The sequence below is a fragment of the Rhamphochromis sp. 'chilingali' genome (assembly GCF_963969265.1).
Source record: "Rhamphochromis sp. 'chilingali' genome assembly, chromosome: 9".
In the NCBI taxonomy this organism is placed as follows: Eukaryota; Metazoa; Chordata; class Actinopteri; order Cichliformes; family Cichlidae; genus Rhamphochromis; species Rhamphochromis sp. 'chilingali'.
In genome coordinates this window covers 16886608-16914056 of record NC_137936.1, presented here as the reverse complement: position 1 = coordinate 16914056, position 27449 = coordinate 16886608, and the positions used below count along the sequence as shown (strand labels likewise).

The 27449-nt window shown below is 39.0% G+C and overlaps 3 protein-coding genes across 4 annotated transcripts in view; 2 read left to right on the top strand and 1 right to left on the bottom strand.

Moving 5' to 3' along the window:
* Window positions 1–973: 973 nt before the first annotated feature.
* On the top strand, window positions 974–10552 carry avil (advillin). The gene is made up of 19 exons (XM_080891615.1): window positions 974–1090; window positions 1289–1363; window positions 1553–1749; window positions 1826–1934; window positions 2020–2130; window positions 3106–3311; window positions 3397–3475; window positions 3610–3708; window positions 3794–3947; window positions 4100–4200; window positions 4848–4985; window positions 5081–5239; window positions 6269–6448; window positions 7787–7944; window positions 8032–8176; window positions 8264–8452; window positions 8532–8603; window positions 9357–9467; window positions 9650–10552. Exons 1-19 carry the CDS (start codon window positions 1031–1033, stop codon window positions 9761–9763), a joined length of 2457 nt encoding a protein of 818 aa, XP_080747741.1. The 5' UTR covers window positions 974–1030; the 3' UTR covers window positions 9764–10552.
* Window positions 10553–10975: 423 nt separating this feature from the next.
* On the bottom strand, window positions 10976–18552 carry LOC308402099 (uncharacterized protein). The gene is made up of 6 exons (XM_080890708.1): window positions 18321–18552; window positions 17961–18035; window positions 15295–15333; window positions 14876–15037; window positions 14646–14729; window positions 10976–13402 (listed from the first exon to the last, which is right to left on the bottom strand). Exons 1-6 carry the CDS (start codon window positions 18417–18419, stop codon window positions 12899–12901), a joined length of 963 nt encoding a protein of 320 aa, XP_080746834.1. The 5' UTR covers window positions 18420–18552; the 3' UTR covers window positions 10976–12898.
* Window positions 18553–22045: 3493 nt separating this feature from the next.
* LOC308403035 (growth/differentiation factor 11-like) overlaps window positions 22046–27449 on the top strand; it is a 23337-nt gene continuing 17933 nt past the window's right edge. The window contains exon 1 of one of the 2 annotated variants that reach the window (XM_080892263.1): window positions 22046–23226. In XM_080892263.1, the coding sequence (XP_080748389.1) occupies window positions 22812–23226 (415 nt within the window). In that variant the 5' untranslated portion in view covers window positions 22046–22811. The remainder of the gene's footprint in view (window positions 23227–27449) is intronic. The other variant, XM_080892264.1, reaches the window with a different exon arrangement.

The window sequence follows — 27449 nt, the reverse complement described above, 5'->3', positions numbered from 1 at the left end:
TTTAAGTTACAATTCCTATTGTAGCTATTACTGCTAATAATATAAATAAATAATTGATGTTAAGGTTATGAGCAACTACAGCAAGTCCTTTACAATCTGAAGTTTTGTCAAACTTCTTTGTTGCACTGTGTGATCCAAGTTTCCCCACTGATGTCATCCCAGTGTGAACTCATCACTGTGAATAAAATTGTCATAAATCTGCTATTAAAAGTTAAAACTTGTTTTATCAGCTGCACTGTATATATTTATTTTTCATTTGTAATGTTATTCTACAGTATTTTTGTACAAGATAGAAACTATACATTATTATATAATGATATGATATAGAAAGCTAATTATTATTATTACCAGTAGCAGTAATTAGCAGTAACATATCATTATCAGATACTACAACACAATTTGTAGTACTACAATATTATTCTGTCCGCTGCACAGTTACAGAATATCATACTTTTCCTCCTGTAAGCTCATTATCACGTGTTTTACTAACACACAGTTTATGTACTCACAGGTATCCATATATGGTGCTAATGTGGCAGTCTTGGACCGAGTGGGCTGGGAAACTAATAGACGTGTTGGTCAGTGTTACTGTGTGTCTATTTGAATATGAGCCAATCCTTTTTTTCATTTTTTCTCAGCACATTTGCCTACAGGATTTCGCTTCTTCCTCAATGATTGGGCAGAATGCTCTGTAACCTCCTGAAACATGCAAAGTGATGCAAATCTTTTCGGAGCACTATCAGGATGAGAACTGAGGGTCTCTGGCTATCAGTCGGAAAATCAGCTGTTGGGAGATCATATAAGCTTAGAGGAACCTCTACAGACAAGGATACTGGGTATGTATGGCTGGATAATTCTTGCATTATGAGATTTAAACAGTATTTCACATGATTTTGAATTGGTTTGTAGTTTGTAAATACGTTTGTAAAGAAGGAAATTATCTTCAGTGCACTAAAATATCAGTTTAGTCTTCCAGAAAAGGAAAACTAAGCTTCCAAAGTGCCGCTGAAACTGAGTGCATCCAGGCAACATGGACCAAACATTTCGAGCAGTAACCCGCAGCCCTGGGATTATAATCTGGAGAATTGAGGTAATTTTAATTGCTGCAGTATTGACAATTATAATATTGTAGCTGTTTAAAAAAAAATCAAAAATCAAAAATCTAATTCAGCTGTTTGTCCTGGCAGGTGATGAGCAGTGATGATTGAAGTAGTTGTTAAATCTGATGTATAGATGTGTTTGGTGAACATGAAAATAAAGACACTATGTTTTTGTTGTTGTGCAACAGAAAATGGAGCTGGTTCAAGTTCCTGAGAAATCTTACGGAAGCTTTTTTGAAGGCGACTGCTACGTGCTTCTGTTTGTAAGTCTGTGATGGCCACTGATGCACTATTACACTGTTAGATTCAAGGACTGCATATTATGTAGTTAATTCTGCTATTGGTTTTCAACACTTTTCCATTTGGTTTTGTTCTTTGAGTAGTCAGTGGTAACTAAATACTCTGATTCCTGCTATACACTACAGTCTTGACACAATTGTGCACTTCTCCAGACCCAGAAGGTGGGCAACTCTCTGTCTTATAACATCCACTACTGGATCGGCTCACAGTCCACTCAGGATGAGCAGGGTTCTGCTGCTATTTACACCGTACAGCTTGATGAATTTTTGGGCTCTTCCCCGATTCAGTACCGAGAGGTCCAGGACCACGAATCTGACACTTTCAAGGGCTACTTCAAACAAGGAATAATGTGAGTGAATGCCAGCACAGTAGTTATTAATATAAAGTAAAAGAAACCACAACAATTATCATGCCAATATTTTTAGCTACAAGAAAGGCGGTGTTGCATCAGGCATGAGACACACTGAAACCAACACATATGATGTGAAGAGACTGCTCCATGTGAAAGGAAAGAAAAGGGTGATTGCCAAGGAGGTGAGCCATACTTCAAAGCAGTTATATAACATTACTGGACAGATTATATCTTACAGAAAGATTGCTTTATGCTTTATTCTTTCAGGTGGAGATGAGCTGGAAGAGTTTTAACCTTTCAGATGTGTTTTTGCTGGACTTGGGCAAGAACATCATTCAGTGGAACGGACCAAAGAGTAACAGACAAGAAAGGCTCAAAGTAAGATTTTATTTTTTAAGTGTAACAGTGCTGTTGGATGGGATACTCATACTGGAATATACATTTAAGAAGAAATAAGAAAAGCATGTGCAAAAAGGGCTTGTGATGAGTAACCTTTACCCTTACCTTAACTGTACCGGTATGGTGTAGTTACAGGTTCAGTTAATCTAAATTACTCATATTAAAATCTCTATACTCTGTGCTTTATGTATGTAATATTTAATACTTTTACTTATTTTGCCAGTTAAGTATCATTATGAAATCTGCTATGAAGAGTTGTGGGTGTGCACAGTTAAAGCTGATTTCCTTCTTCCTGCAGAGGGTTAAAGGGTTTCTGCAGGAAGAAACTAAGATACAGATGATATCATTGCAAAAGTGACTTAAACTTTTAAATCATAAAGAGCCTTTATCTAGTGAATATTTGCATATTGTAATTTTATTCTGTAGGTGATTCAGTCATATTTATTAAATAGTAAGCTCACATGTTCGGACAAGCAAACGTAGCACGATAAAAGAGGTTTCAAACAAATGCTCACAGAAAGTCTGAACTGAAAAGCAAATAACACTGATTTAAAAGTGAAGAAATACAGGTGCGCATTAAAAACACAGTTAAAAAAAAGACAAAGTACAAGGCTGGAAGTGAAGTACAGGTACATAATGTTAATTCAAATATGACTTATTTTAAAGGGGATTCTGATCTAAGAAGCACACACAAACAGTTTAACAGTTTATTTCTGCCAGGATGTCTGTTTCTGCAGTGCTCACAAAACCAACTCACATGTTTTTACATGTTTAATAGGATGTTTAAAACAAGGTTTATCTGAGGAATTGACCAAATTATATTCCAGCTTCCCAACTCTTGGACATTGCGACAGCTTGTACTTTAAAAATACTTTTGAAAATAAGATATTACTGCAGATTACGGTACTGAGTGTCCAGTATGTAGAAGTAAACTGTTACTTTGCTGTTTCTCAGGGCATGTTGCTGGCCCAAGACATCCGGGACAGAGAGAGAGGAGGTCGGGCAGAGATCAGAGTGGTGGAGGGTGAAGCTGAGAGCAGTTCTCCTCAGGCCATGGAGCTCATGACAGAGACGCTTGGAGAAAGAACCGTAGCGCTGAAGGACGGACCTCCTGATGAAGCAGTTGACCAAGAACAGAAGGGACAACTCACACTTTACCAGTGGGAAGCTCACCGACAACTGATACCATACCTATGTTAAGATTCAATTTTGCAGTATTTTATTTGTTAACGACTTTCATTTCAGGATCTCAGATGCAGACGGCCAGATGAGGGTCACAGAAGTTGCTACGAGACCACTAGTTCAGGATCTTCTTAACCATGATGTGAGCCGTTAAACAAAAACAAATATACACATTAATATTCAACCACAACAATGAGCTAGAGCTAAAACTCCATATTTACTAAAATATAATGACTTAGTTTTGTAAAATTACTACGAATAATCTTATTATTTTAGGACTCCTACATCCTGGACCAGGGAGGGGTAAAGATCTTTGTGTGGAAGGGGAAGAAAGCAAACAAAGAAGAACGACAGACCGCTATGACCAGAGCTTTGGTGAGAAGAACTGTTAAGAGCTTTTACCTAACTGATGAAAGGTGTCATATTTATTTCCTCTGTTGTAATTGAATTGCCGTCGTAGGACTTCATTAAAGCGAAAAACTACCCGATCACTACAAATGTGGAGACAGTGATTGATGGGGCAGAGTCAGCTCTCTTCAAGCAGCTGTTCCAGAGGTGGACTGTGAAAGACCAGACTCAAGGTCTGGGAAAAGTGAACACAAAAGGAAGGATCGGTACGTGTAGCTGTGAATTCAGAGGAGGGGAAAGAAACACACACACATATAACAAAAAAGTCTTCAGATTTTAAAAGAAAACCAACATAAATACAAGTTACTTCTGATCACAGTATCTTTATAACATTGCTTTATCATCATATTTTCTTTAGCTCATGTCACACAGGAGAAATTTGATGCTTCATTGATGCACGCCCAGCCAGAGGTTGCTGCACAAGAGAGGATGGTGGACGATGGCACAGGTCAAGTAGAGGTATAGGAATAAATTAACTTTAAATTTAACATTTTTATCAGTAATGCAGTTGCATCAAACAGTCCTCTGCATCAAAGACTCCTCCCACGTCATAAACAGTCCATCAAATGTAACAATCAGTCATTAAAAACCTAGCTAGAAGTCGAAATAATAATCTCATGGTGTCATTTGAACAGGGTTTCACAGATATGTCACCAAAAATAAATAAACAAAATATCAAAATCTCATGCTAAGTATCTAAAAAAAAGTCCTCATTCTGTGTGACAGCCTACTTTGTAAAACCAGCAATGATGACTTGATTATGCTGTAATCAGTCTCAAACCTGTGGGCCTCTTTAAACCACACAGAGTTCAGTTATTATTTGTTTATTTATTTATTTTTTAATCAGAATTAAAGAACAGGAAAGACTGCTTTCTGTCCTTCAACCACCTATTTCCCCTCCTTCTGGTGTAATTACCGGTGTAGCCTCACGGGGTCACTAACATACTTACAGATTTTAAAACTTTATATCAGGAGAAAATCAAGTACTGCTGATGCTGCTCTATGGTCTGTTTGAAGCTTTCAGCTCTTCAAATTAAACATTCATGTTGGTGATTTCACAGAGAAAGTGCAGATATTCCATGTTAATTTACTTTTGACCTGCCCAGGTGTGGAGAATTGAAAACCTTGAGCTAGCCCCTATGGACCCCCAGTGGTATGGATACCTCTATGGAGGAGACTGCTACCTGATCCTCTACACTTACTTGGTTAACAACAAGAAGTGCTACCTGCTCTATATGTGGCAGGTGAGGTCACAGTTAAAGCAATTCACAATCACACACCTAAACCTCTTTGTATGTGTCACTGTACCGTATGAGATTTGTGTCACTTGAAATTTCAGGGGCGTCATGCGACACAGGACGAGCTGGCTGCCTCGGCTTTCCAGGCTGTGAGCTTAGATCAAAAGTACAACGGAGAGCCTGTTCAAGTGAGAGTAACTATGGGCAGGGAGCCGAGACACTTCATGGCAATTTTCAAAGGAAAACTGGTTATCTTTGAAGTAAGACTCTTCTCTCAACTTACCCTTATTTCATTTGAAACATAAACACCCCACTTCTGGTTTTGTAACAGTACAGGGTAACACTTTATGATACGTGATATGGTAGGTAGAATTTCCCTAAAACTAAGTGGAATTTCAATGCATTACAATGAAATTATATTTACCTATAAATCCTCACTGTTAGATACTCTAGAATAAGAAGAGAATCATTCAGTTTTTACAACGTTACTGTTTAATGAAAAGAGTCACAAATGATACTGCAAGTAATTTAAATTACTGGTGTCTTACTTGAGCGTTTAATTTTTTTTATTGTACATTTACTCTGGTGTGCATCATGGATGTTTCACAATTCAACTGTCCTTGTATATTACATATAAAATATGAAAGGACACGCCTTTCATTGCATATAAAAATGTGCTAATAATCGTTCTCCCTTTTCTACTTATAAGAAAAAACAAGCATAGGCCCATGTGATCTTTTATACTGATGGAGCCAAATCTTAATTCATATTTTTTATTTCCAGTTAAAATTACTGCAAAATTACACGCAAACCCAGACTTGGACACAAGAGAATCAACAATAAATTATTGAATATGATATATAAATACATATATTTATGCTTTTTCATTTGCACAGTTTAATAATTTATTTGCTTTCTTTTTGTTATTTTTACACAAAAAAACCCTGCAAAGTACAACATTTAAAGTTGAAGATGGAGAAATTTTAGTTGTTCTTCCAGTAAATTACCTAATAGTATGCATTCATCAGCATTGCTTGCTCAATACTTCAAATTAGTTATGCATTAGATATAGTTATGGAAAATGACAGTATAATGTCTCCTTTCCTTTTTTATCTGTAAAAAGTTGAACTTTTACCAACTTGATGTTAAATTGTTAATTGTTAAACTACATTGTGATTATAGATGACATACATTGAAATGCTATTAAATTCTATGGGAATCACACCGTTTGTTGCTTGCCCTATTACAAAGTGCTACTCTGTACAGGATATTTTTGTTCTTCCCTTTAGGGCGGCACATCTAGAAAAGGATCTTCAGAACCTGAGCCTCCAGTGAGATTGTTCCAGGTTCACGGGACTGACCAGTTTAACACAAAAACCATCGAGGTCCCAGCCCTGGCCACCTCTCTAAACTCTAGTGATGTGTTTTTGCTCAAGAGCCAAACAGGAATGTATCTCTGGTGCGGAAAGGTAAAAGATACAACTTTATTTTAGACAGAGAAACTGACAGGCCCTTTAGAGCATTTTTGTCTCTTCTTTAATGTAATATAATTCATGATGAAAGATATCTGGAGAGAAATGTCTAACTATTTTGGGAGATTTCTTTCTTCACAGTGAGGGGTGAGTCATATTTCACACAGTATTTTAAAAAAATCATTTTTCTAAATTAAGAGAATAGTCATTTTGAAAGTCTGAGTTTTGGGTGCATAGGTGAGGTCCCTTTGCCGAAAAGAGACTAATAAAAATCCCCTTCTGTCTATCACCTTTACATAGAAAATAGGAACAGATGATGGGTTCTTGCAGTAATTCAACGATGTGGCTTTACGATGAAGCTTTAAGGGCTAATGAGTAAAATATTCTTATCAAACTGATTTTTAAAGGCACCTGAACGAACAGTATTTAAGGTTTAGGTACCCTAAGGTTAGTAAGAATAACAAGCATGTAAATTTTCCCTGAATTAATTAGAAACAGTAAAAGCAGCTGCTCCCTTGTCTGAAGGGGTTGCAACAGTGGTAGCTCCACATGTTTGATTTAGAAGAGTTTAATGGTGGATGTCCTTCCTCCAAAAAAAGAATAAAGTAATGTACAGATAGTAATTTTTGGTTTTTATTAAGATTTTAATATAAGTGTGCTGTAAGGACTGTAGAGAAATTGTTTCTCACAGTTTCGAGCTGACTAACTCAGCAGGCCCAGACAGGCCTCTGCACTTTTTGGGTGGAACCGAAAGTCAGACCTTAGCATCTCTCATCAGGGCTTATCATAGCTAAGACTCTTGTGGCTGAAGAGAATCAAATACCAAAGGAAAGAGGGCATCATTAGAAGAGTGGAGGCTGTTAAGGAAACAAATTGATGGTCAATAACCATGAATGAATATAACTGGTTGGATGCATTTTTTGAGCATATAGTATATATATACATAGTATATATATATATATATATATATATATATATATATATATATATATATATATATATATATATATATATATATATATATATATATATATATATCAAATATATATATATATATATCAATATATATATATCAAAGTACTAGGACTGATTGGCTTTTCGGTCTGTCTGTCGGTGAGCATCTGCCCTTGCTGTGGTTTTGCTGAGTCAAACAGTTCATCTCTACCAGCTGCTGACTCAGCATTCATGAATTTCCTTCATAAGAATAACAAACATGTCACAAGATTTTCCTCATTTTCTAAAACCAGATTAAATCAAATAAAATGAACATTTTTAGCAAAATATAGGCCTATTGATGAGCTCTGGGGTCGGGGGTGGCATCTTTTTGTAAACCAGGGATCAAGTGGAGATGAGAGAGCCATGGCGAAAGAGGTCAGCTCAGCAATCAGCCAGAACTTACCACGAGGCTCTGAAGAGATTATTGCAGAGGGTCAGGAGCCCATTGAATTCTGGGAACTGCTTGGGGGGAAAGCTCCCTATGCAAATGACAAGAGGTGAGGATAGTATGAACAGGTGAACCAACAGCTTCAAGTGTGACTTTTCTATATGTTTGCTTTCACTTAGTTATGTGCCATCCGCAGATTGCAGCAGGTAGTTTTGGACCATGAGCCACGCCTGTTTGAATGCTCCAATAAGACAGGGCGTTTCATTGTGACTGAGGTGACTCACTTCATACAGGATGACCTCAGCGAGGATGATGTCATGCTACTGGACACATGGGACCAGGTAGGATTTTTGACAGGTTATTAATATGAACATAACAATGAAATAAATAAACTCCACCACTTTAATCACATCCTGCTTTTTCTCCAGGTGTTTATCTGGGTCGGTAAAGACGCAAATGAGGAGGAGCGCAAAGAGGCACTGACAACCAGCCAAGAGTATCTGCAGACCCACCCGGGTGACAGAGATCCACACACCCCCATTGTCTTGATCAAGCAAGGCTTCGAGCCACCCACCTTCACTGGGTGGTTTACAGCCTGGGATCCCACCAAATGGAGTGTGAGTGTTATGCTTTTGAGCTGAAATGTGGATTTCCATTTATAATTAAAATAATCTTACAAATATTTCTCTCTTTCAGTCAGGAAAGAGCTATGAGGAGCTGAAGAAGGAGTTTGGAGATACAGCGTCACCTGTTAATGTTACTGTTGCAGTATGTAAAGTTTTATTCATTTCTCAAACTCTGTTTAGGTTAAAACTTGCAACAAAGTTCTATGTTAGCATGAAGTTTTAGCTCGTGAATTATTGAATTTAAAAGATTTGAAATTTATAGGCCTTTCCTATCATAATCTGCAGTGTGGAGTGTAGCTATATTAGACCCTCAAGTGTAGGAAACAGAAGGCAAAAGTTCAAAATATTTATTGATGATGAATCAAAATCCAAGAATCCAAACACAAAGAGCAAAGCCAGGTAAGTAACTGGGAGCACTGGGTGTGTACTGCCACAGACACACAACTAAGTGAACAACACAATAAAGAGAACAAGCAAACTGGAGCTTTAAATGGGCACAAGAAATCAGCGAAAGTGGAAACATAAGAGCAACAAGACTCAGGTGAAACTAATCAAGGACAGTGAGACAAAATAAAAATAAGGACAAAGCACAAGAGCAAAATGACTCACAAAACAAAACAAGAACTATTCTGGAGAAGACTTGACAACAATATGCAAAAGGACACTGAGGAGGCAGTGACGAACTAAAACAAGTAAATAAATATAAATGCTCTAAACATGATCAGAAACCAAACAAAATAAAGAATATGAATCCTAAAGGCCAAACAAAAGTTCATAATGAAGGTAGAAATAAGGGCCAGAACCTGCATTAATAAAGTACTGTGATTTGTATACTCAAAGATTGAGATTAATAATACAATATAAACTAAAATGTTCTTTTAATGTGATTTTCTAGGAGCAGAACGGAGGGAACAGTGTGAAAAGTTTTCAGTCTTTCCCACCTGACGATTTGAAAAACAAGCTTGCCAACGAGCTGCCAGAAGGTGTTGACCCGAAACAGAAAGAGGTATGTACGCGCGTTCCCAATGTTTCCATTTCCCATCAATTCCACATTTAAGTTCAAGATTTGTACGTGTATCTGCTTATTCATTAATTTAGTGATGATTACAACCATCACCAGTAAAACTCTGCAGCTTAAAAAATAACACGTGTGCCATCACCCGCTAAACTTTGTCACCTCATTTGCAGAAATACCTCTCTGACACTGACTTCACCACCGTCTTTGGAATGACCAAAGATGAGTTTGTGAGCTTGCCGCAGTGGAAACAGCTGAAAATGAAGAAAGAAAAAGGGATGTTTTGAGATTTCTTTCAGTATTTGAAATAAGTAGTTACTGATAGAAGCCAGCTGTTGGGGTCTCTTTGTATGATCTTTCTTGCTTTTCATGTTTTTTCACTTACTAATCTTTAAAAATTTATAATCATGAGTCCATTCTGTACATTTTAGTCAAATTACTTTTTTTTTTCAAAACTTTATTTTTGTAATCTGTGCTGCCTTTATGGAGTTAACACTATTTAGGAACTCTTGTGTCAAAATCAATGAACCTAACTGAACTATGAACCACAATGGCTGTTCCCCTCTGCATGTTTGTGCAGTCGAACCCCGTAGGAGGCAACAGTTAACTCACACGTCTTATATTACGATATTTATCAGGATGTCATTTTTTAACAAATGTGATTCTTACCAGGTTCAAATAAATGATTTAAATAAGACCTCAGATAAACAACATTGCACTGTCATTTATTCAATTAATAAAACGTAAGAATGTGAAAAAGTAAGTTCATGTTTCAATAGCTTGTAGAAACACTTTCAGCAACAATGATAATCATTTTCTGTATGACTCTGTATAACTTTCCTTGTTGTGGAGGAATTTTGGCCCGATCTTCCTTACATGCGTTGCTTCAGTTCATTGAAATTTGATTGATGTTCTAGATTGATTTTTTTTATTGTGTCCCAATATGTAAAATCTTAAGACATGGAAGATGGTGCATTTTCTTTTATCCCCATAATGGCCAATAGGATTAATAGGTTTAGAACTAAACTGAAAACTATTTATAAAGAAGAAAGTAATTAAAATGATTTACTTAGTTGCAAACATTTGTGTCACTTACTTTGAAGTTACTCATAATATGAAAGTAAAGATGACCTGATTTTCCATCTTTTGTGCAAATAAGGATGGAACACGATGTGCTCAAAATAAGTGAAGAAAACAGAAATCTCTCCATTCCTGCTTTCATTTGTAAATTGTTATCTTATGTGATTCCCAGAAATCAGTCTGAAAAAGAAAAGGCGACCTTTACCTTTAGTGTACTAAATATACAATCAGTTATACGATCGGTCATGAGTCTCCTAAAAATGAGGTGCTTAACTGATCATCAGAGATTTGAAAGATGAGCAGGCGTCAGCACGTTCCTTGATAATTAGGCTTGAATGTCAAGCTGCTTATTAAGTCATTATTTGTTTTTATTCACTTTCTCCATATTTTAAATGCAAGTTAACAGAAATGGCACAAAGCATTACTCACTCATTTTATTATGATATAAATGTATGGCATTAACATTTAAATCTGAACATCTATTTCAAAGCCAATGACAGAGCTGAAAATATTACAAACAGAAAAAAGGCATCATACATAAAAGGATGTATTTTCAGTACTTTTGTTTGAAATCAAAGAAAAAAACAAACCAATTTGGCTGCACAGCAACATGTCAAAGGTCATTTCCTTTTCTTTTTTTGTATCACCGGGAAAACCTGAAAATGAACTGTCCAGCACCTATGGATGTTGGTGTTATAATTCATTTGCCATCACCTGACTGCTCAAGAAGTGACCACAGTATCACCACACAGCACTAAAATAACAGTAACCTCCTAAACTTACATACATTTGACAGTCGATGCTACAGGTTATAAAGAACTAGCAAAAAAGTACCTCAGAGTACAAAGTCAACAACCTGTATTAAAACCAAAAATGATACACAGCTAAATGCAGCAACTTCAACATAACCCGTGCAGATTTATTGTTCTGCTTCTGTCTTCTACAAGAGATCCATTTATCAATATATGCTTTTCTAATCATTAAAGTCCAGCCTGATATGTTCAAAACTTTAATTATTTGTCGACTTTGTTAAATCGACTTTGTAAACTGGGGAATAAAAGAATGATACATTGTCTACAAAATAAACTGACACTGAAAATCCCTTTTAAAAAGTATTTGTAACAGCAAATAAGACATATTATTCATTACATGTAGTTGATAGTATTGCATGCAAACACACTCAAATGACACAAACTTGTGTGCATTTTGGAAATCAGTATACATTCATAGGTGCTCGTGCAGGCTACGGATCATAGATGAAGTGAGGAGTCTACTTTTGATTCTGGCACAATTTTTAAAAAAAAGAAAGTAAAAAGGCATTAAAAATGTTACATACAAAGTGTTTTACAGCAATGAAAGACATCTGAAGAGGCAAAGTTCAGCAAGTTCCACTGCGAATGTGCAAACATGCAGCATGTCCTTGCAGCCAGACAAAAAAAATCCAGCCTGCAGTGGTCAGCTCGTCAGGTCTGGCTGACACATTTGGTTAAAAAAGGGAATGTTGGCTTTAATGTAATCTGACAAATAAATGTCACAATATAAGAACTTTAAAAAGTGCAAATGCAGCCAAATCCATTTTCTGTCTATTTTTTTTAATAAAAACACAAAAATTTTAAGACTTTGAGGCTTTGAATAAATGAACTGCCTATTTGAAATCACCAGACTTCCAAGTCCAAGAAAAACATGAGAGAAACCAGCAACACAGCCTGATCAAAATCCTTATGATCAAATTTAAGTTAACAATAACTTCACAGAAAAGAAACCTCTGTGTTTGTAATGTCTTCTTCTGGTTGAAGCTAAAACAGCTGCTGTGGAGATTCTTACCGAGACAGATAAATCGTGACTTTTGTCTTGACTGCTTCTTGTGTATAAAATATCCTTCTTAAAATCAAAAAGGTAAACAGTCAAAGCAACATGGAGTATGTTCCATGTATTGCAACGTGCATTAAAAAAAGGAAAAACCCAAACACTTACGACAGACTTGAATTAAATGATTGGCAAATAACATAAAGTAGTCAGCGAAATTTCAGCTTGTAAACCTGAGATCGTTCAGCACAATTTTTAAAAATGTAACTTCTACTACAATGTATCATAACTAGGGCTCTAACTAATCTTTTCAACTTTTCCTTATAGATTAAGCTGCCAATTATTTCCACAGTTATTCTACTAATCATTTTCTCATAAAATGTCAAACTATTGACTAGCAACATCTAATACATCTAATCTCAACTGATTTTTGTAAGAACAGAAATGTCTAACTTCAAATCAAAATGCTGCTGGATTTTATCAAGTTATGAACCATTTTATCTCTGACCTTACTCAGTAGTAGATGAAACATAAATTTAAGACAAAATGCAGCTTTCATTGTTTTTGGTGCCTTCGACCTCACTGTTGAGGGCGTCTCCATTATTAGGCAGGCTCTTCTTTGTGTTCTCTGCATCGTGGGGCAGCTCCAAACTGTCTCCGTCACCTGGAAAGATCCTGTCCTGCTCTGGAGTCTCATCGAATGCATCCTTGTAGGCACTTATGCTGTCCGAGTCGTTTTCATCCAGCAGGGGATCTTGTCCATCTGCTGCCCCGTTTTCATAAGGTCTCTGGTGGACCCCATCCTCAGCGACCAGGCTGCCTAGTGCAAGAGAAGGCTGGTGACACATGGGCTTATTTACCATTCTCCATTGCTTCTCCTCTGTGCCCTCACTCTGTCCTCTTTGCACTGCAGCTCCCAATTCATCTTTGCTGCTGTGAGAGGAGGAGCTCTCGACTTTGTTGGCATCATTTCTTATTTTGTGTCCCTGCATTGTTGCTTTAGCCATCTCACCTGGTCCTGATAGTTTGTTATTCCCTTCCTGCAAGGTGTAAAAAAAGAAAAGCATAAGCAGTGCTCATTCATAGAAAATATAATTACAGTGTTTTTTTAATGATCTTGAGCCATCAATCATCTCTTTTTGGAAGGAAAACAGGAAATATGTGCAGTAATTTATTGAAATGTGTAAACATACAAATAAAGTATATAAGACACAAACAAAAAGGATTTTGGCTGCCTTTTGTTTTTGCCTCTTTGAGAACCATCTTGTTGGTGCAAAAATATTGTCTTATGCCCCCAAAAGGTGTCACGTTTGGCTTTTTCTGTACATTTTAACTAAATAAATCAGAACAAATGTTTAAAAATGAACTAAAATTGTTGTCTGTTATGTGTAGTCACAGCACTGGTTAATCCCTTGAGTTAGGTGTCTTTTTTAAGCTTGAATGAGTCATAGGTAAGTATTAAACTGCTTAACAACAACAACAACAACAAAAAACAAATCAAAAATGTCTGTCTCCTTGGAAGCAAAATATAAATAAATGAGGAGTGGCCCCAAGACTTTTGCACAACATTGTATATTTTAAAGCTATCTTAAGAATTTTTATTCCTACTCTCCACTCAGCTAACACTATCTAAACAGAGAAGATAAGAAAAGCAAGAAGTCAGACTCTTGAAGAAGAGCATTACCATCAAGTCCAGGTTTAAAGTAGAATAACCTGTGCAGACTCCTGATTGTCCTTCACACTAGACACTCAGCATAATTAAGTGGGGTACCAGGCTAGAGGTCAAGTGATCAGACTCTTTTCACCATGAAAAATGAAGAGATTACTCCAAAACGTGTTATGCACCACCACAAATTGTTTTTATAAGGACAACACAAGAATGGATGAGGCGTGGAAGTTTCAGGAGTGGAAAATGAGTAACAGTAATTGAAACAATTGATTGTGCCAGTCTCAACAAATGTGGCTTGGATACTTAAGTACTTCTGTACTTTTCTAACTTCTTCATTTCGTTTTCAGGGCTTTTTTCCCAGAAAGACGAGACTCAGTTGCTAAAACCCTTAAGGACAAAACTAAACCACAACACACAGAAAATCTTGTATGCCCAGGCCTGCCGTGTCTCCGGGTTACACACCCAGAAAAAAACAAAACAACGACATAGCATCGCCATCATTCATATTCACGAGCGATCACACGCCTGACAGACTGTTGCGCAATAGGTTCCCTTTACATCTTTATAAACAAATTCGGAGCCTCTGCAAGCTTACATAAACTGTCTCACTTTACCTCTTTTAATCTTTCCACTTCTTGCATCAAAGAGTGCACCATGCTCTCCAGTTTCCTTTTGGCCTCCCTCTCTCGCTCCAACTCCTACAAATGTAAAGAGACAGCAGCAGCTCGTTAGTGTCACAATCTGTTGTAATCACAAACAACGAACTTTACTTACACACACACACACACAGATTTCTAAGAGACTTTAAGACTTTACTTCGTGTTTTGGCTCGACCTGGACTTACCAAACTAGCCTGTCCAGCTTCTCTCTGGGCTTCAGCCAGCAGCTCCTCTACACCCTCCAGCGTGTCCTGCAGGACGTCCACCTGGAACAACAGAGCCTCTCGCTCGACCTCCAGCCCACGCAGCTCTTGCACAGCCTCTTCATAGCTGGCCTGCAGCTCTAGCTATATCACAAAGTTACACGGTAACAGATCAGTGTAGGCAACTTCAGGAGAATGCATGCCAGTCAGTGGGAGTGCTCGTTGAGCTCTCAGAGGCAACAATCTGTGGGAGGCCTCCTGTGGTAGCGTGACAATGCCTCCCTATGTAAAGGAATATGCTTCACTGCTGTGATTTATTACTGTGAGCACAGCCTTCAATAGCAGTAAACATCATTATATTTATAGCAACAATAAGGAGGATAATGGTGAGAAATCGTTACCATTTCTGGTAGTCCCATGAAGAGGTCCTGCTCAGATTGCTGAAAGGAAAACAAATAATTTTAATAAAAAACATTTGAGTATTTTGAGTTAAAATCAGCACAAAGCAGTTTAAATGAGGCATACTGGATCCTCTCCTGTTGGTCCCCTTTAACTCAAACACGAACGATGACCTTAAAATTTAAAGTTACACAAATTCAGTTATTATAAGCATCAAAATAAACTTTACTGCATCTTACAAAAGGTAGCTTTGATTATTTGTCCACTTTATTCATACGTGTCTCTTACAGGAGTTTGTTACTTATATTTATAAATCAATTAATGCCGACAGCTGCTGTCAAACACGTGTAAATGACTTAATACTGAATGGAAAATAAACATTGTAAATGTTTTCCCTTCAATTCATACCATGCCAAGTCATAACACGGTTATCTCGGGGCACTTTACAAAGTCAGGTCAACAACTTACATAATGAAGACAGAAATGTTCCCTTTAGGAAGCTCTTGGCCGCAGTAGGAAAGGAAATGCCTCCTTAACAGGAAGAAATCTCTGCCAGAAGCACTTCTGTTTCCGCATTTAATATTGTGGCCATTTTCCCATAACTGATAGGCTTTTTACATAATTGATGACGCAGACAAAAGCTCTGCTCTAGTTGGGAGTTATTAGACTGATCTCCTGACCAAAAGGATCCCATTAAGAAAAACATACACAAACAAATTTAAAATCATAACTCAACTCAATGTAGCTGCTTCAGTTTCTGGGTCCTGGGAATGTGTAGCCTTGCAGTCACCCTGTCAGTTACCGAGTAGAAATACAACCATCTCGGTTTTTACAAAATATCTAGTTAACCTGTGACTTTTTTATTTTAATAATAATCTTTTAAAACTGGGTTAGTCATGCTGTACAACATGCTTTCGGAGCTTTCAGATAGACGAGTTTGTTTAGTACAAGTTTAACTGAACTAGTAAAAATAAGGAAGCCATAAAAACACGAGATATCGCCATTTATTGCTGTACTAAAAGTTCAGAAGCAAACCATCTTCTGCAATTTGGAAAGTACAATTTCATGGTTTTACTGCTCCCGTCACTACTGGCAGTCACACGGTTTTCATTTCAAACATTTCTCTCCTAACTACAAAGAAAGACCCAGATATTTACAGATATCAACAGCTGTTTAAAAAACAATTTCATTTACTTTATAAATCCAGTGCCAGAGATGTCAGCAGGATCCACAAACTAATCCTCAAGCCTGGACCCATCATTGGCCGGAATTTGGAGGCATTCGAGTCAGTTAGAGACCGTAAGTCAGTGATCAAACTGCTCTCTGTCATGGACAACTCATCATACCCACTTTGCTCCACACTTCTGACCCAGCAGAGCTCCTTCTCACTGCCATAACAACTCAGGAAATCATTCCCATCATTCTCTATAAAGCTGTATAATAACTCCTCGTTCTATGACAGGTGGTCACACCTGTCCGACATGTGATTCCACACATATTTCTATTATTACCTTCATGCACTTATAGCATACATATTATGTACTAATGCAGTTTGCATTACTCTTCCACAATGCCAGTCCTGCTCTTACTATTTTAAACTGTCTTCATATTTACTTGTACTTGTTATATTATGAGAGAAAGTTTTTCCATTCTATCATAGTATAAGATCTTTACTAGACCCCTGTAGCACTTTAACTTTGTTAAATATTGTAGGCTGCATTATTTTTATTCTTCATCTTGCTGCTGTAACATAATCATTTTTCTTGTGGATCTATAAAGTAGATATCCATCTATCCACTTTTTGGCACGACTGACCATAACTAGACACCACTCTGTGTCACAAGGCACAAACCTAAAAACGCCAAAACACAGACTTAACATTCCTCGCTGCTGTACAGTGCAGCGAGGAATGCCCAGACCTCTACATTGGAGAGACCAAACAGCCACTTCACAAGCGCATGGCACAACACAGAAGAGCCACCTCCACAGGACAAGACTCAGCAGTCCATCTGCATCTTAAGGATAAAGGACACTCTTTCGAGGATGCCAATGTTCACGTTTTGGACAGAGAGGACAGATGGTTTGAAAGAGGAGTGAAAGAAGTCATCTATGTCCACTGTGAGCGACCATCTTTGAACAGAGGCGGGGGTTTACGACACCAACTCTCTGCCATCTATAAGCCAGTTTTGAGATCCCTTCCCAGATGCCTTAACGCCCACTCACATCCTGGGCCATCTGACCTCAGGAATTCGCATGATAAGGTGGGGCCAGGTTTCACAATGAACACACCCGAAACTCTGGCTGATTGGGACCCACACCCAGTTTCACACCTTGGCTCAGGCGATTAGAGGATCATCAGGGAGTCCTTTTGTCCCTCTGTGGGGGGAAACTCCCACTAGGTTTATATCTGGGACTCTCCACCATTTGACCTTAGAATTGAAGAAGCTTCTCGGATGAGAGGTGAAACGTCTTCAAGTAACTTAAAGAAGTCCAGACGCCTTTCTTTGCAAGCTCCTTTGAGTACAAACCTTTAGACTCTCGGCCTATGCAAGCGTCTCATCCCAGAGGTATTAGGTAGCACTGCGTGTCCATCACATATATAATGTTGTAACACTGAGACAACAATGAGTTCATCTCATCGAGTGTCAGTTTTTATGCTAGCTACTACCTGGCTGTCACTCCTCCTCTTCAGGGTGCTCGCTCTGCTGTCGCTTCTTGTCACACGTCTGGAGGAGCTGTCAGTCTGATGAGAAGACGAAAACACATCTCAGGCGGAGTCTGAGCATCACCATCATCATCATCATCACCTCATCATCATGAGCCACAACAACAAAACAACGAACAGCTAACAGCGGTAACGCCGAGGAAGTGAAGTGAAGCGACGGGCCTGACGACTGCTCCGTTTACCCTAGCCGTCTGTTTATTTTAAGTGTTGAACAAATTAAAAACACCAAACTTATTCGGTTATTTAAAACAGCTGTGACGTTTGACACTAACGTTAACGACGCCGTGATTTTTGTCCTCTCACCTCTTTAATAATACTGCGCAGAGACTCGTCCTCGCTCATTCCCCGAGAAAACGAGCGCTTCTTCGGTGAACCACTGCTGTCCAGCGTGACCGAGTGCATGTTGTACGCGTTATATTACGTTTTTCTTTATATAAGAGACACCTCCGGGCTCTCTGGCTGAAGTGGTGTTTTTTTACGTGTTTCCTACGCAGCTACAGGGAGCTACACCCAGGCCCTGATCTACGGAAAGCCGCAGGGACCAAACCGTGTTTAACGCCGCCCTCGCTCCGCCCACTCTCTCTGAACAGTCAAATATCCGTCTTTTTAGGGAGACATGGGTCACGTTTGTGGCTGTGGGGGGGGGTTCAAATATGACTTTTGGTTTGTTGTAAAGTTAAGGGATAGCATTCTGGTGCATGGCTGGAATTAATCAGTGAAAAAAGCCTGCCGTTTTTTTAGTAAAGTTATAGGTACTTTTACAAACGTGACCAGAACAATGAAAAGTGAGGTTTAACAGGACTTTTCCTGTGAGAAAATAAGAAATCCCTTTTATTCAGTAGCTTATAGAGCAACTTTTGGAAGCAGTGACTTGAAGTAATATTTTTTTTGTATGATTTTATCAGTCTCACATCATTGTGGACGACTTTATGACCCATTCTTCTTTACAGCGTTGCTTCAGTTCATTTCATTTATCTTAATGTCTCTTAAGATCTCACCAAAGCCATTTACTGCTTCTGTGCTTGGGATTATTGTCCAGTTGCATTACCCACATTGGGCCAAGCTTTTTAGCTGTTAGACATGTGGCCTCACAATTGAGTATACTTTGGTATAAAGAATAGTTAATGACTGCAAATATCTTTTAGCTGCAAAACAAGCCAAACTCATTACCCTTCCACCACAATGCTTGACAGCTGGTATGAGGTGTTTGTGCAAATATGCTGTGTTTGGCTTTCTGCAAATGTGATGCTGTGAATTATGGTCAAAAACCTACACTTTGGTCTTGTCTATCCAAAGGACATTGTTTCAGAAGTCTTGAGGTTTGTTCAGATGCAACTTTGCAAACATAAACTGTGTTGCCATGTTCATTTATGAGAGAAGACGCTTTCTTATTCTTATTATTTTCTTATTTAATTACGAATTGAAAATGATGAACTTGGTCAATCATAAGTCATTTGGCTCAGAATAGTAAGGATTTCTACCACTTACAGACTCTGAAAACCACATACTTTTATTCCAATAAACTGGAACCAATCTGAGAACACAGACAGCAATGCTTCTTTACAGAGATAAGCCAACTCCCGCACTAGTCAACCTTGACAGCAACTTTTATTGATTAAGCTGTCAATTTAACCTTTTCTTTGTCTTTTCACTCTACTTGCATATAGTGATTTTTGCCTTGTCATGGTGTGAAAACACAGGTTTCTGACAAAGTTAACCTCCACAAGACCTGGATGCTGAAACTGAAGTGTTTGTACAACTTTACAAACCAAACTATTTGACAGCTGAAGAACTTAAGATGGCAGTCAATACATGACAAAGCAAAGTTTTTTTGTTTTGTCTTATTGTTGTTGTTGTTGTTTAACATGTGTTACTTATCATTTAAACAAAGGGTGAAAGAGGAAGTGGAGAAAAAGTGAACAACTGCAACAGGAAATGAGGAAACAGTTCAAACCCCCTAAATATAAAATGATATTTACACAGTGTATGACTCAAAAGCTGTATTTATTTATTTAGGACAGTGCATGTTAATGAACATAAATGTAAAAAAAAATTACATGAATGTAAACATACCAGATTATAGCCAAAGGCTAATTTCCATCTGTTGTCCTTAAGCATAAAAATAGACATAATTCATAAAAATTCATCATTCATTCATAATAAAAACTCCATCACCAAACTTACACATACACACCATTCTGTTCCCAAATAAAACATTAAAACTATACAACTTATACATGATCACACACTGTTATTCATCCCAGAGATGTGTGTTTATTGCACACAGATGATCATGACATAGTCTCATATCTTGATACAGGGTTTCTATAATTGTAGGCAAATGTAGTAATATATCAGCCTACGCACTGGTTAAATAGAAATGTTCATACAACTTCCTTCACCTTTAAGGTGATTGACTGAATACAAAATCTGCACATTGCTCTCGTGCAGCGGACCAGACCCTCAGTTTGGAGCAAAAACTCCAAACCAGGTTTAAATTTTTCCTTGAGCTTTCCTCTGAACTGTAGTTTGTCACTGCGTAGCAACAGTGAGGACTGCTTACTGTAGACTCAGTGCTGTGACACTTTGTTGAATCAATGACTGCCTCATTAATGACTGTTTATTCTGGTGTGCGTGAGATATAACTGTTATTCAAAAAAAGGCTGGCCCTTTTTTTTTACACCCATCAATGCAAAGACCATGAAGTTTACTGAAACCGGATCTATTTCACTGTGTATATATCATGTAGAAACCTCATTGATCATTTTACATGAAGTTTTACAAAGCCTTTCTGAGCTTCAGTGTTTGTATGTGGGTTTAGTATGTTAAGGCTCGGAGTAGATGTTAGATCAGCAAATCTGATCATGCAAATGATTCACACTTTATCTGCATACGTGAACAGAAAAACATGTAAACGTGCAGAGGACGGATGAGTGGCAACTGCAGTAGAATGAACATGAGTGTCTCATCACTTCAGGACTCATTTGTTTTTGTCTTTTGATCCAGTTTGCTAATGATTTATCTTAACGGAGCAAAAATTATTTTTCTGAAAGGAAGAGAATAACTAAAAGAGTTGAGCACATACCACCAGACATATTACCAATGCTTTCATGTCTGATGTCTCCAAGCCTGTTGTAAAATTACGCTTTGATACTTTGGTACTGTAAAAATTTGTGAGATGACCAAGTAATGCATTCATTGCAATGAATTTCATTCGTTGTATTGGAGGTGCAATGGAGAATCCTCAGTTCTTTAGTAATGGATGAAATGTACCTAACCAATAGAGTTCCTGCTTTAGAGTGCAGCTCCTGAAGGTGAATTTTACAAAACACAGCCTCCAATGAACAGAGAGGCTCGCAGCTTTGAGACGAGACCTGCAGTCGCAACTATGTTTTTCTCCAGCAGATGTCGGTGTGGTCGCACAGGCTGCTCATCGCTCAAAGAGGTGGTGCTGCAAAACTTTTAGCCTATTTTGGAAGAATAAAGATTTAACTTACCCCCCCTCCAATGATATACATATGAAAATATGTATATGAGCGTGGTTCTTGGGCACCATTTAGATAACATTCTCACATGTTTATATATCGTTGGATGATGTTTCAGGAAAGATTGAAATTCCACAGCTCACTATAATTGCATGCGTCACTTGCTCATTAGTTCATATACTGATTGGTACAAATGGCATTCACACGGGTCTGTGTATACTAATGAGTCCATCTACGTTATAATTGAGAGCTTACAGACGTGCTGCTGCTTAATGGCTCAAAAGTCTCCGAGGTGTAGGGTTATTAAACATAATCTATCAAAATCATGATCAGCCTTTATGAATGCACCCTTGTACATGTGGAGCTATTATTTTTCAAGGAAAACGTGAGTGTGTCCTTTCTTATTGGTTTCAATGAAAACTTTCACTTTCATTTTGAAGAGCCTTACAAGAATATATCTAAATAATCTGCATAATACCATCTGGTCTAGTTACATGATAAATTCTTATCTTCGAGTTACCAGTTTAATTACACCATAAATGCTATGTGCACGCTTCGAGATTGGCTGTGGTAAATTTGCGAGAAATCCATTTAGCTTTTTTCTTTTTGATTTTTCTTTTTAAATTGGCACCATTGAACATTTAACCTATTTTAAAAAAAAAACCACAAAAAAAACATGCGTAGTGAGCAGTTTGCCATCATCCTAATAACCTAATTGGGCTATAGGTTATCTCTAATGGGAGACATTGTTTGTGCACTGTAAAAACATTTATACTCTCTTAACGGTGCGCACACCCTCCCTTCCTCTGTCCCTCTTGACTTGGTGACAGACCTAAAAGCCTTTTGTTGCAATCTTAGCCAATGGAGGCGGATTACGACATCGGGCAGCTGAGATATATAAAGAGCGCCTTTTTGACCGTACTTGCACATTTTTCAGTGACACCTCTGCACATACTCACACATCCGTGGACTAAAATTGTACAGAAAACAACAATTAGCTTATACTGCACGTGAGCAGGCTATGCATTCACCAGGCATTTAACTTTCAATCAAAGGAGCTTGTACCGACACCCTCTGCGCGCACTTTTTTTGTTAAAAGAAAAAAAAAGAAAAAGAAAGAATATTACAAAAAGAGAAACTTCGGGGTGATCGTATTGGATTAGATGCATGTCACTTATTCTTTGCCGTTTGTAGGCTAAGACGAGGAGCGGCGCAGATTCGAGAGACGGGATCTAACGGAATAAAGTGCGTAAAAAACAAGCTAAGGAAGGGGAGGAAAAGTTGCGTTTTCTGTTGTCCACGCATCGTCATGCCGAGGTACAACTTCTTACTGTGCTTGATGGTGCTCATCTCCTTGGGACAGTCGGGGAGCGATGAGCCCAATCTGCTGCTGCCTCCTGCCAGCGAGACGCCCACGGATGCCGGGCTATCTCTGCTGGACGAGGACGCCGGTTCTCACGAGTGTTCCGCTTGTGTTTGGAGGGAGCAGAGCAAAGTGCTGAGACTGGAGACCATCAAGTCCCAGATCCTGAGCAAACTGCGTCTGAAGCAGGCGCCCAACATCAGCCGGGAGGTGGTCAATCAGCTGCTGCCCAAGGCGCCCCCGCTCCAGCAGCTTCTGGACCATCACGACTTCCAGGGAGATGCTTCGTCCCAGGATGAGTTTATGGAGGAGGATGAGTACCACGCCACCACGGAGTCCGTGATTACTATGGCCTCTGAGCGTGAGTAATAGTTTACAACCTAACAATGATATTGTCTCCAAATGCGTCATGCGCGTAATTGCGGAGCAGTATAGGTTCAAGTGGCTCAGGCCTGCTGCGGGGACAGTCGGTGACCTAACCTACTCTTAGTGATTGAGATTAAAGGAAACTAACGGGCAAAATTAGACAGCTGTCAAAAAGAGGGGATAATGTGTGAAACTGATAAATCAATAACTGGTAGCACAAAGAACCTCATCACTCTGAACGGACAGCGCCAATATGGCTTGATTGACTTTTGTCTTCTTGACGATGATGATGATGAAGCAGAGTGTTTAATATTTAGCTGCTGGACTCCTAGCTGTCACGTTTAAACTCTCCATTTCTCCCATAACGTTTTAAGAACACGAGGCATGGCAGAGCCGTTTGAATGTCAAGTGCATTATTAATGATAATGCAGCATTTGGCTGGCAGTTGCATCACTTTATCCTTTAATGTCTTCCTTTGCATAAAGACCTTAAATTCTGGAGTTATCACATCTCGAGGCCCTCTGATTATTGTCCTCTAACAATTTGCTTGCCCTCCCATTGTTTCCCATAAATCCACAGATAAACCACAGGCAGGCCCCCTCTGAGACATTTTATAAAATTACTTTTGAACCCTGGCAGCTGTGCTCTATCGCTCTTTTATAGGAGGCTCTACCGGTTCCCCTGCTGTTCATCGCAGTGAGAAAAAGTGTGTCCAAAAAGCTGCTATTGTTCGCCTCATGCAGCGGCCCCCCTCGGCCGCACTTGCCTTTTAAATGCGAAGTTTATAGGCGCAGCTCGTTTTCTTTTTTTTTCACCAAGAGTACACAAAGACAGAGAATCACTTAGGGTCGAGGGGAGTGTGTGACCTTTTCCTGGTGAAGCGCCGGGTTCAACAACATTTACACACGTAATATATTCTGCACAAGGCGGATGAAACACTCTGCAAATAATCCTTTTTTTTCACTCCCTGGTTGAACAAAGACCTATATGTGTGTGTGTGTGTGTGTGTGTGTGTGTGTGTGTGTGTGTGTGTGTGTGTGTGTGTGTGTGTGTGTGTGTGTGTGTGTGTGTGTGTGTTTACTGCCACTCACCTGTAATGGAAAGCACCACCTGTCTTTGTCATTATAAAAACAAAAAAACATTAACTCAAATGTCAGCTATTGAAATGTCCTCTAAATTGCTCTATTTCAATGCAAGTTAGAGGAGGCCATATGTGCTGTTTAGTTCTCACATTATTAACATTATTTTGAACCTCAGACATCCTTCAAGTTTTCTGTTTGCGTTGATTGTTGTAACTCATAAAAAGGATATCAGTGCACAGATGATGTCTTACCGCAGGTGAAAGATTTGATTTGATTTCAAACTGCTTAATATAAGCAGCAGTTCATAAATACGTGAGTGCGGTCCCTGTTTCCCCTTTTGTTACCTGCTCACAAACACATGTAGAGTGTATTTGGTTTGTTATTGTTACCTCTCTGATTGGCTGATTAAGAAATCTCACATTCGACTGCATTGCTGACACACTCAATGTACGTTCTGGGAAACACAGTGACTTCAAATTATATTTTTACCCCCGGTTTCCATCCTCTGCACTACCTCACACGCATACATATTCTGTTTCTAATGCACACACACACACACACACACACACACACACACACACACACACACACACACACACACACACACACACACACACACACACACACACACAGTGCAAAGGGATTTGATATCTCATCAAGCCAGAAAAAGGCATTGTGTGAGCTTATTGCGCATTTCTGACAGCCCCACAGTGGCTGATTGACATTACTGCTGAATCTGTCATGTTAGGGAGCAGCACTTCCCCTCTCATCTGTTTGCCTCATCTCTTTACGTCAGCTACCCTGTTTTTTTATCATCAGCTCAGTCTCTCTCTCTCTCTCTCTGTATTCCCCCTCACACCCGCCTCCACCTTCTTCCCCGTTAGCCCCCTCTCTCCTTCCTCTTTTTTCCCCCCCGGTACTCATGGAAGAATTGAGAGAATGAGCGCATCTCCTTTGCCTGTGGCGCCTTAGTGATCCCACAGGATTAAAAGTGCCCTTTTCTGTCTCTCTGATAGAAGGAAGACTTCAAACACTATTCCCTGTGCACCTCGAACCCAATCACCCTTTCACAGTCGTGCACACTGCCTTTGATTGGGCCACGGGGGTTCACACAGTACATACTGAACTGGACTTGTGCCAGAGTTGCTTCTTAGTATTCACTCAAGGTACGTGGGTGCCGCAGTGGGGGTTGAGAGGGTCCATGCTTCCTGGTCTGTAATTACTATGAAATTTCATGGAAAAGTACATCTATTTATATCATAGTGCGGCACTTTATGTACTGAAACATCTCCCCTCTGTACAGCGTGCTGTTTAGGTAAACCGCTCCGCTTGTTTCCCTCACAGAAAAAGTGACTCGGCTTTGATCAGCGTGTCAGAGAATCTTTATTAACAAATGCATGCATGTGTATCTACGTGTGAGCTGCTCTATTTGTGTTCCTATTTGTTGATTTATGTGTCTAATTGTGTGTATTTTGGGGCTTGGTTTGTTTTGCCCGAGGTGGGGTGAGGATTTGACCCCACTAGTCTCTCATTTGTCACCTGTCCAAAAAACCTTCAGTCCAGACCTTCCTCTGCCACCGGCAACCTCCTCTTTCTTTCTTTTTTCTCCCCTTTTCTTCTTCTGTATGTCTTAATGCTAATTTGGCACACTTTATGACTTCTGCCAGCCAGTAGAAAACACCAGAAGAAGCATTACAGTAATTGCTCAGACAGTTACTGCACTTCATTTACTGCAATAGACTTAAAGGCCACAAGAAAGTTATTGTACTGCTGGTCATTCTTTAGATTTAGTGAATGTCTTTTCTTTGCTGCAAAGAGTCTTTTTTCAGCTTATGGATATATTAGTGTGTCCAAAATGTGAGAAATGACTGGCAGTTTGCAGCAAAACACTTAAACCATTAGTGGGACGAGCACTTAAGGTTTAGAAGAACTCAAGACCACCACATTGAATGCAATCCTTAATAGCACTTTCACTTTTAAACTATTTTATCCACGTTTTGTTCAGTACAATAGTAGAGGCCTACATTATGCCATTTTATGCTGGCATTGTTATGTAATCCTATTCAGGTGAACCACATTCAGCCAGCATGAGCATCGGTTTACACAACTCTCGATTAAAGAGAGACATCCACACGCATGTCGAGGTATGCATGTGCCATTTTCCACATGTGCACGCTTGTGTAGACACACAGGGTGCCACACACCACCTACTCACACAGTCACACACACACTCCAGAGAAAAGTTCTCCTATTGACAAAAAGGGTCACAGAGTTCACAGCTATGTGATATATTGGAAGAGGAGACTATTAACCTCATCAGGTCTCTTTCTTTGGCAGCAAAGACGAACCGTAGTAACTTGAACACTTATCCCCCCCAACCACACACACACACACACACACACACACACACACACACACACACACACACACACACACACACACACACACACACACACACACACACACAAGTCTTTTATAGTGTTGACCCTATAAAAGGGTCATTTCCTGAAGGTGCAGGAACCATAAAAATTAAGAGGGAGAGCGCTAAAAGGACAGAGCACCAGCAGCCGGACTGTCTTCAACTCACTGGTCAGTGTTTGCTGGAAGTTGATGACTATGTGAGGTTTTTATAGATATAGTCTCAGTTTGACGATGACACCTGTTCTCCTTGTGTAGTTGCTGGCATCAGTTCAGGGAAAGATAAACTTTGGTGTTTGAATTGTTTGGGCGCTGAGGCATGAGCGGTTGTTTAAAAAGGAGTAAAAACTTAAGACACGTCCGTACGACTGTAGAAATTGCACAACGTACCGTCAACTTTATGGCTAATAAAATTTCAAAGGGACCAAAGTCTATTAATACGGGACAAAATTTCCCAGGACCTCAGGAATCTCACTCCTTCCACCCTCCTTCCTCTATTCCCACGCTCCTGTGTACCAGTCCCTGCAGCTGGCTTTTCCCCTGGCATTTGGAAATATACCACCTTCATCAATAATACAAGAAGAATGGATGTAAGACCGCATTAATCCATGTTTGAAGACACTACTGCACATACATATTTCCTCCTGCTGCTTTTCAGCTGGTGTGTGTATCGCTGCTGAGTTCCTTGTTGCTTCTTTAAAGGGTTTCAGAGAGGGAG

Bases quoted from the DNA above. Each gene is read 5' to 3' on its own strand.
- avil (XM_080891615.1), top strand. From the start codon at position 1,031: ATGGACCAAACATTTCGAGCAGTAACCCGCAGCCCTGGGATTATAATC. The intron at 3,476-3,609 runs GTGAGCCGTTAA...TTATTATTTTAG, and splicing joins AGGATCTTCTTAACCATGAT to GACTCCTACATCCTGGACCA. The intron at 5,240-6,268 runs GTAAGACTCTTC...TCTTCCCTTTAG, and splicing joins GAAAACTGGTTATCTTTGAA to GGCGGCACATCTAGAAAAGG.
- LOC308402099 (XM_080890708.1), bottom strand. From the start codon at position 18,419: ATGCACTCGGTCACGCTGGACAGCAGTGGTTCACCGAAGAAGCGCTCG. The intron at 15,334-17,960 runs GTAGTAGCTAGC...TTTTCCTTTCAG, and splicing joins AGAGGAGGAGTGACAGCCAG to CAATCTGAGCAGGACCTCTT. The intron at 13,403-14,645 runs GTAAAGTGAGAC...TACACCTTGCAG, and splicing joins AAGTGGAAAGATTAAAAGAG to GAAGGGAATAACAAACTATC.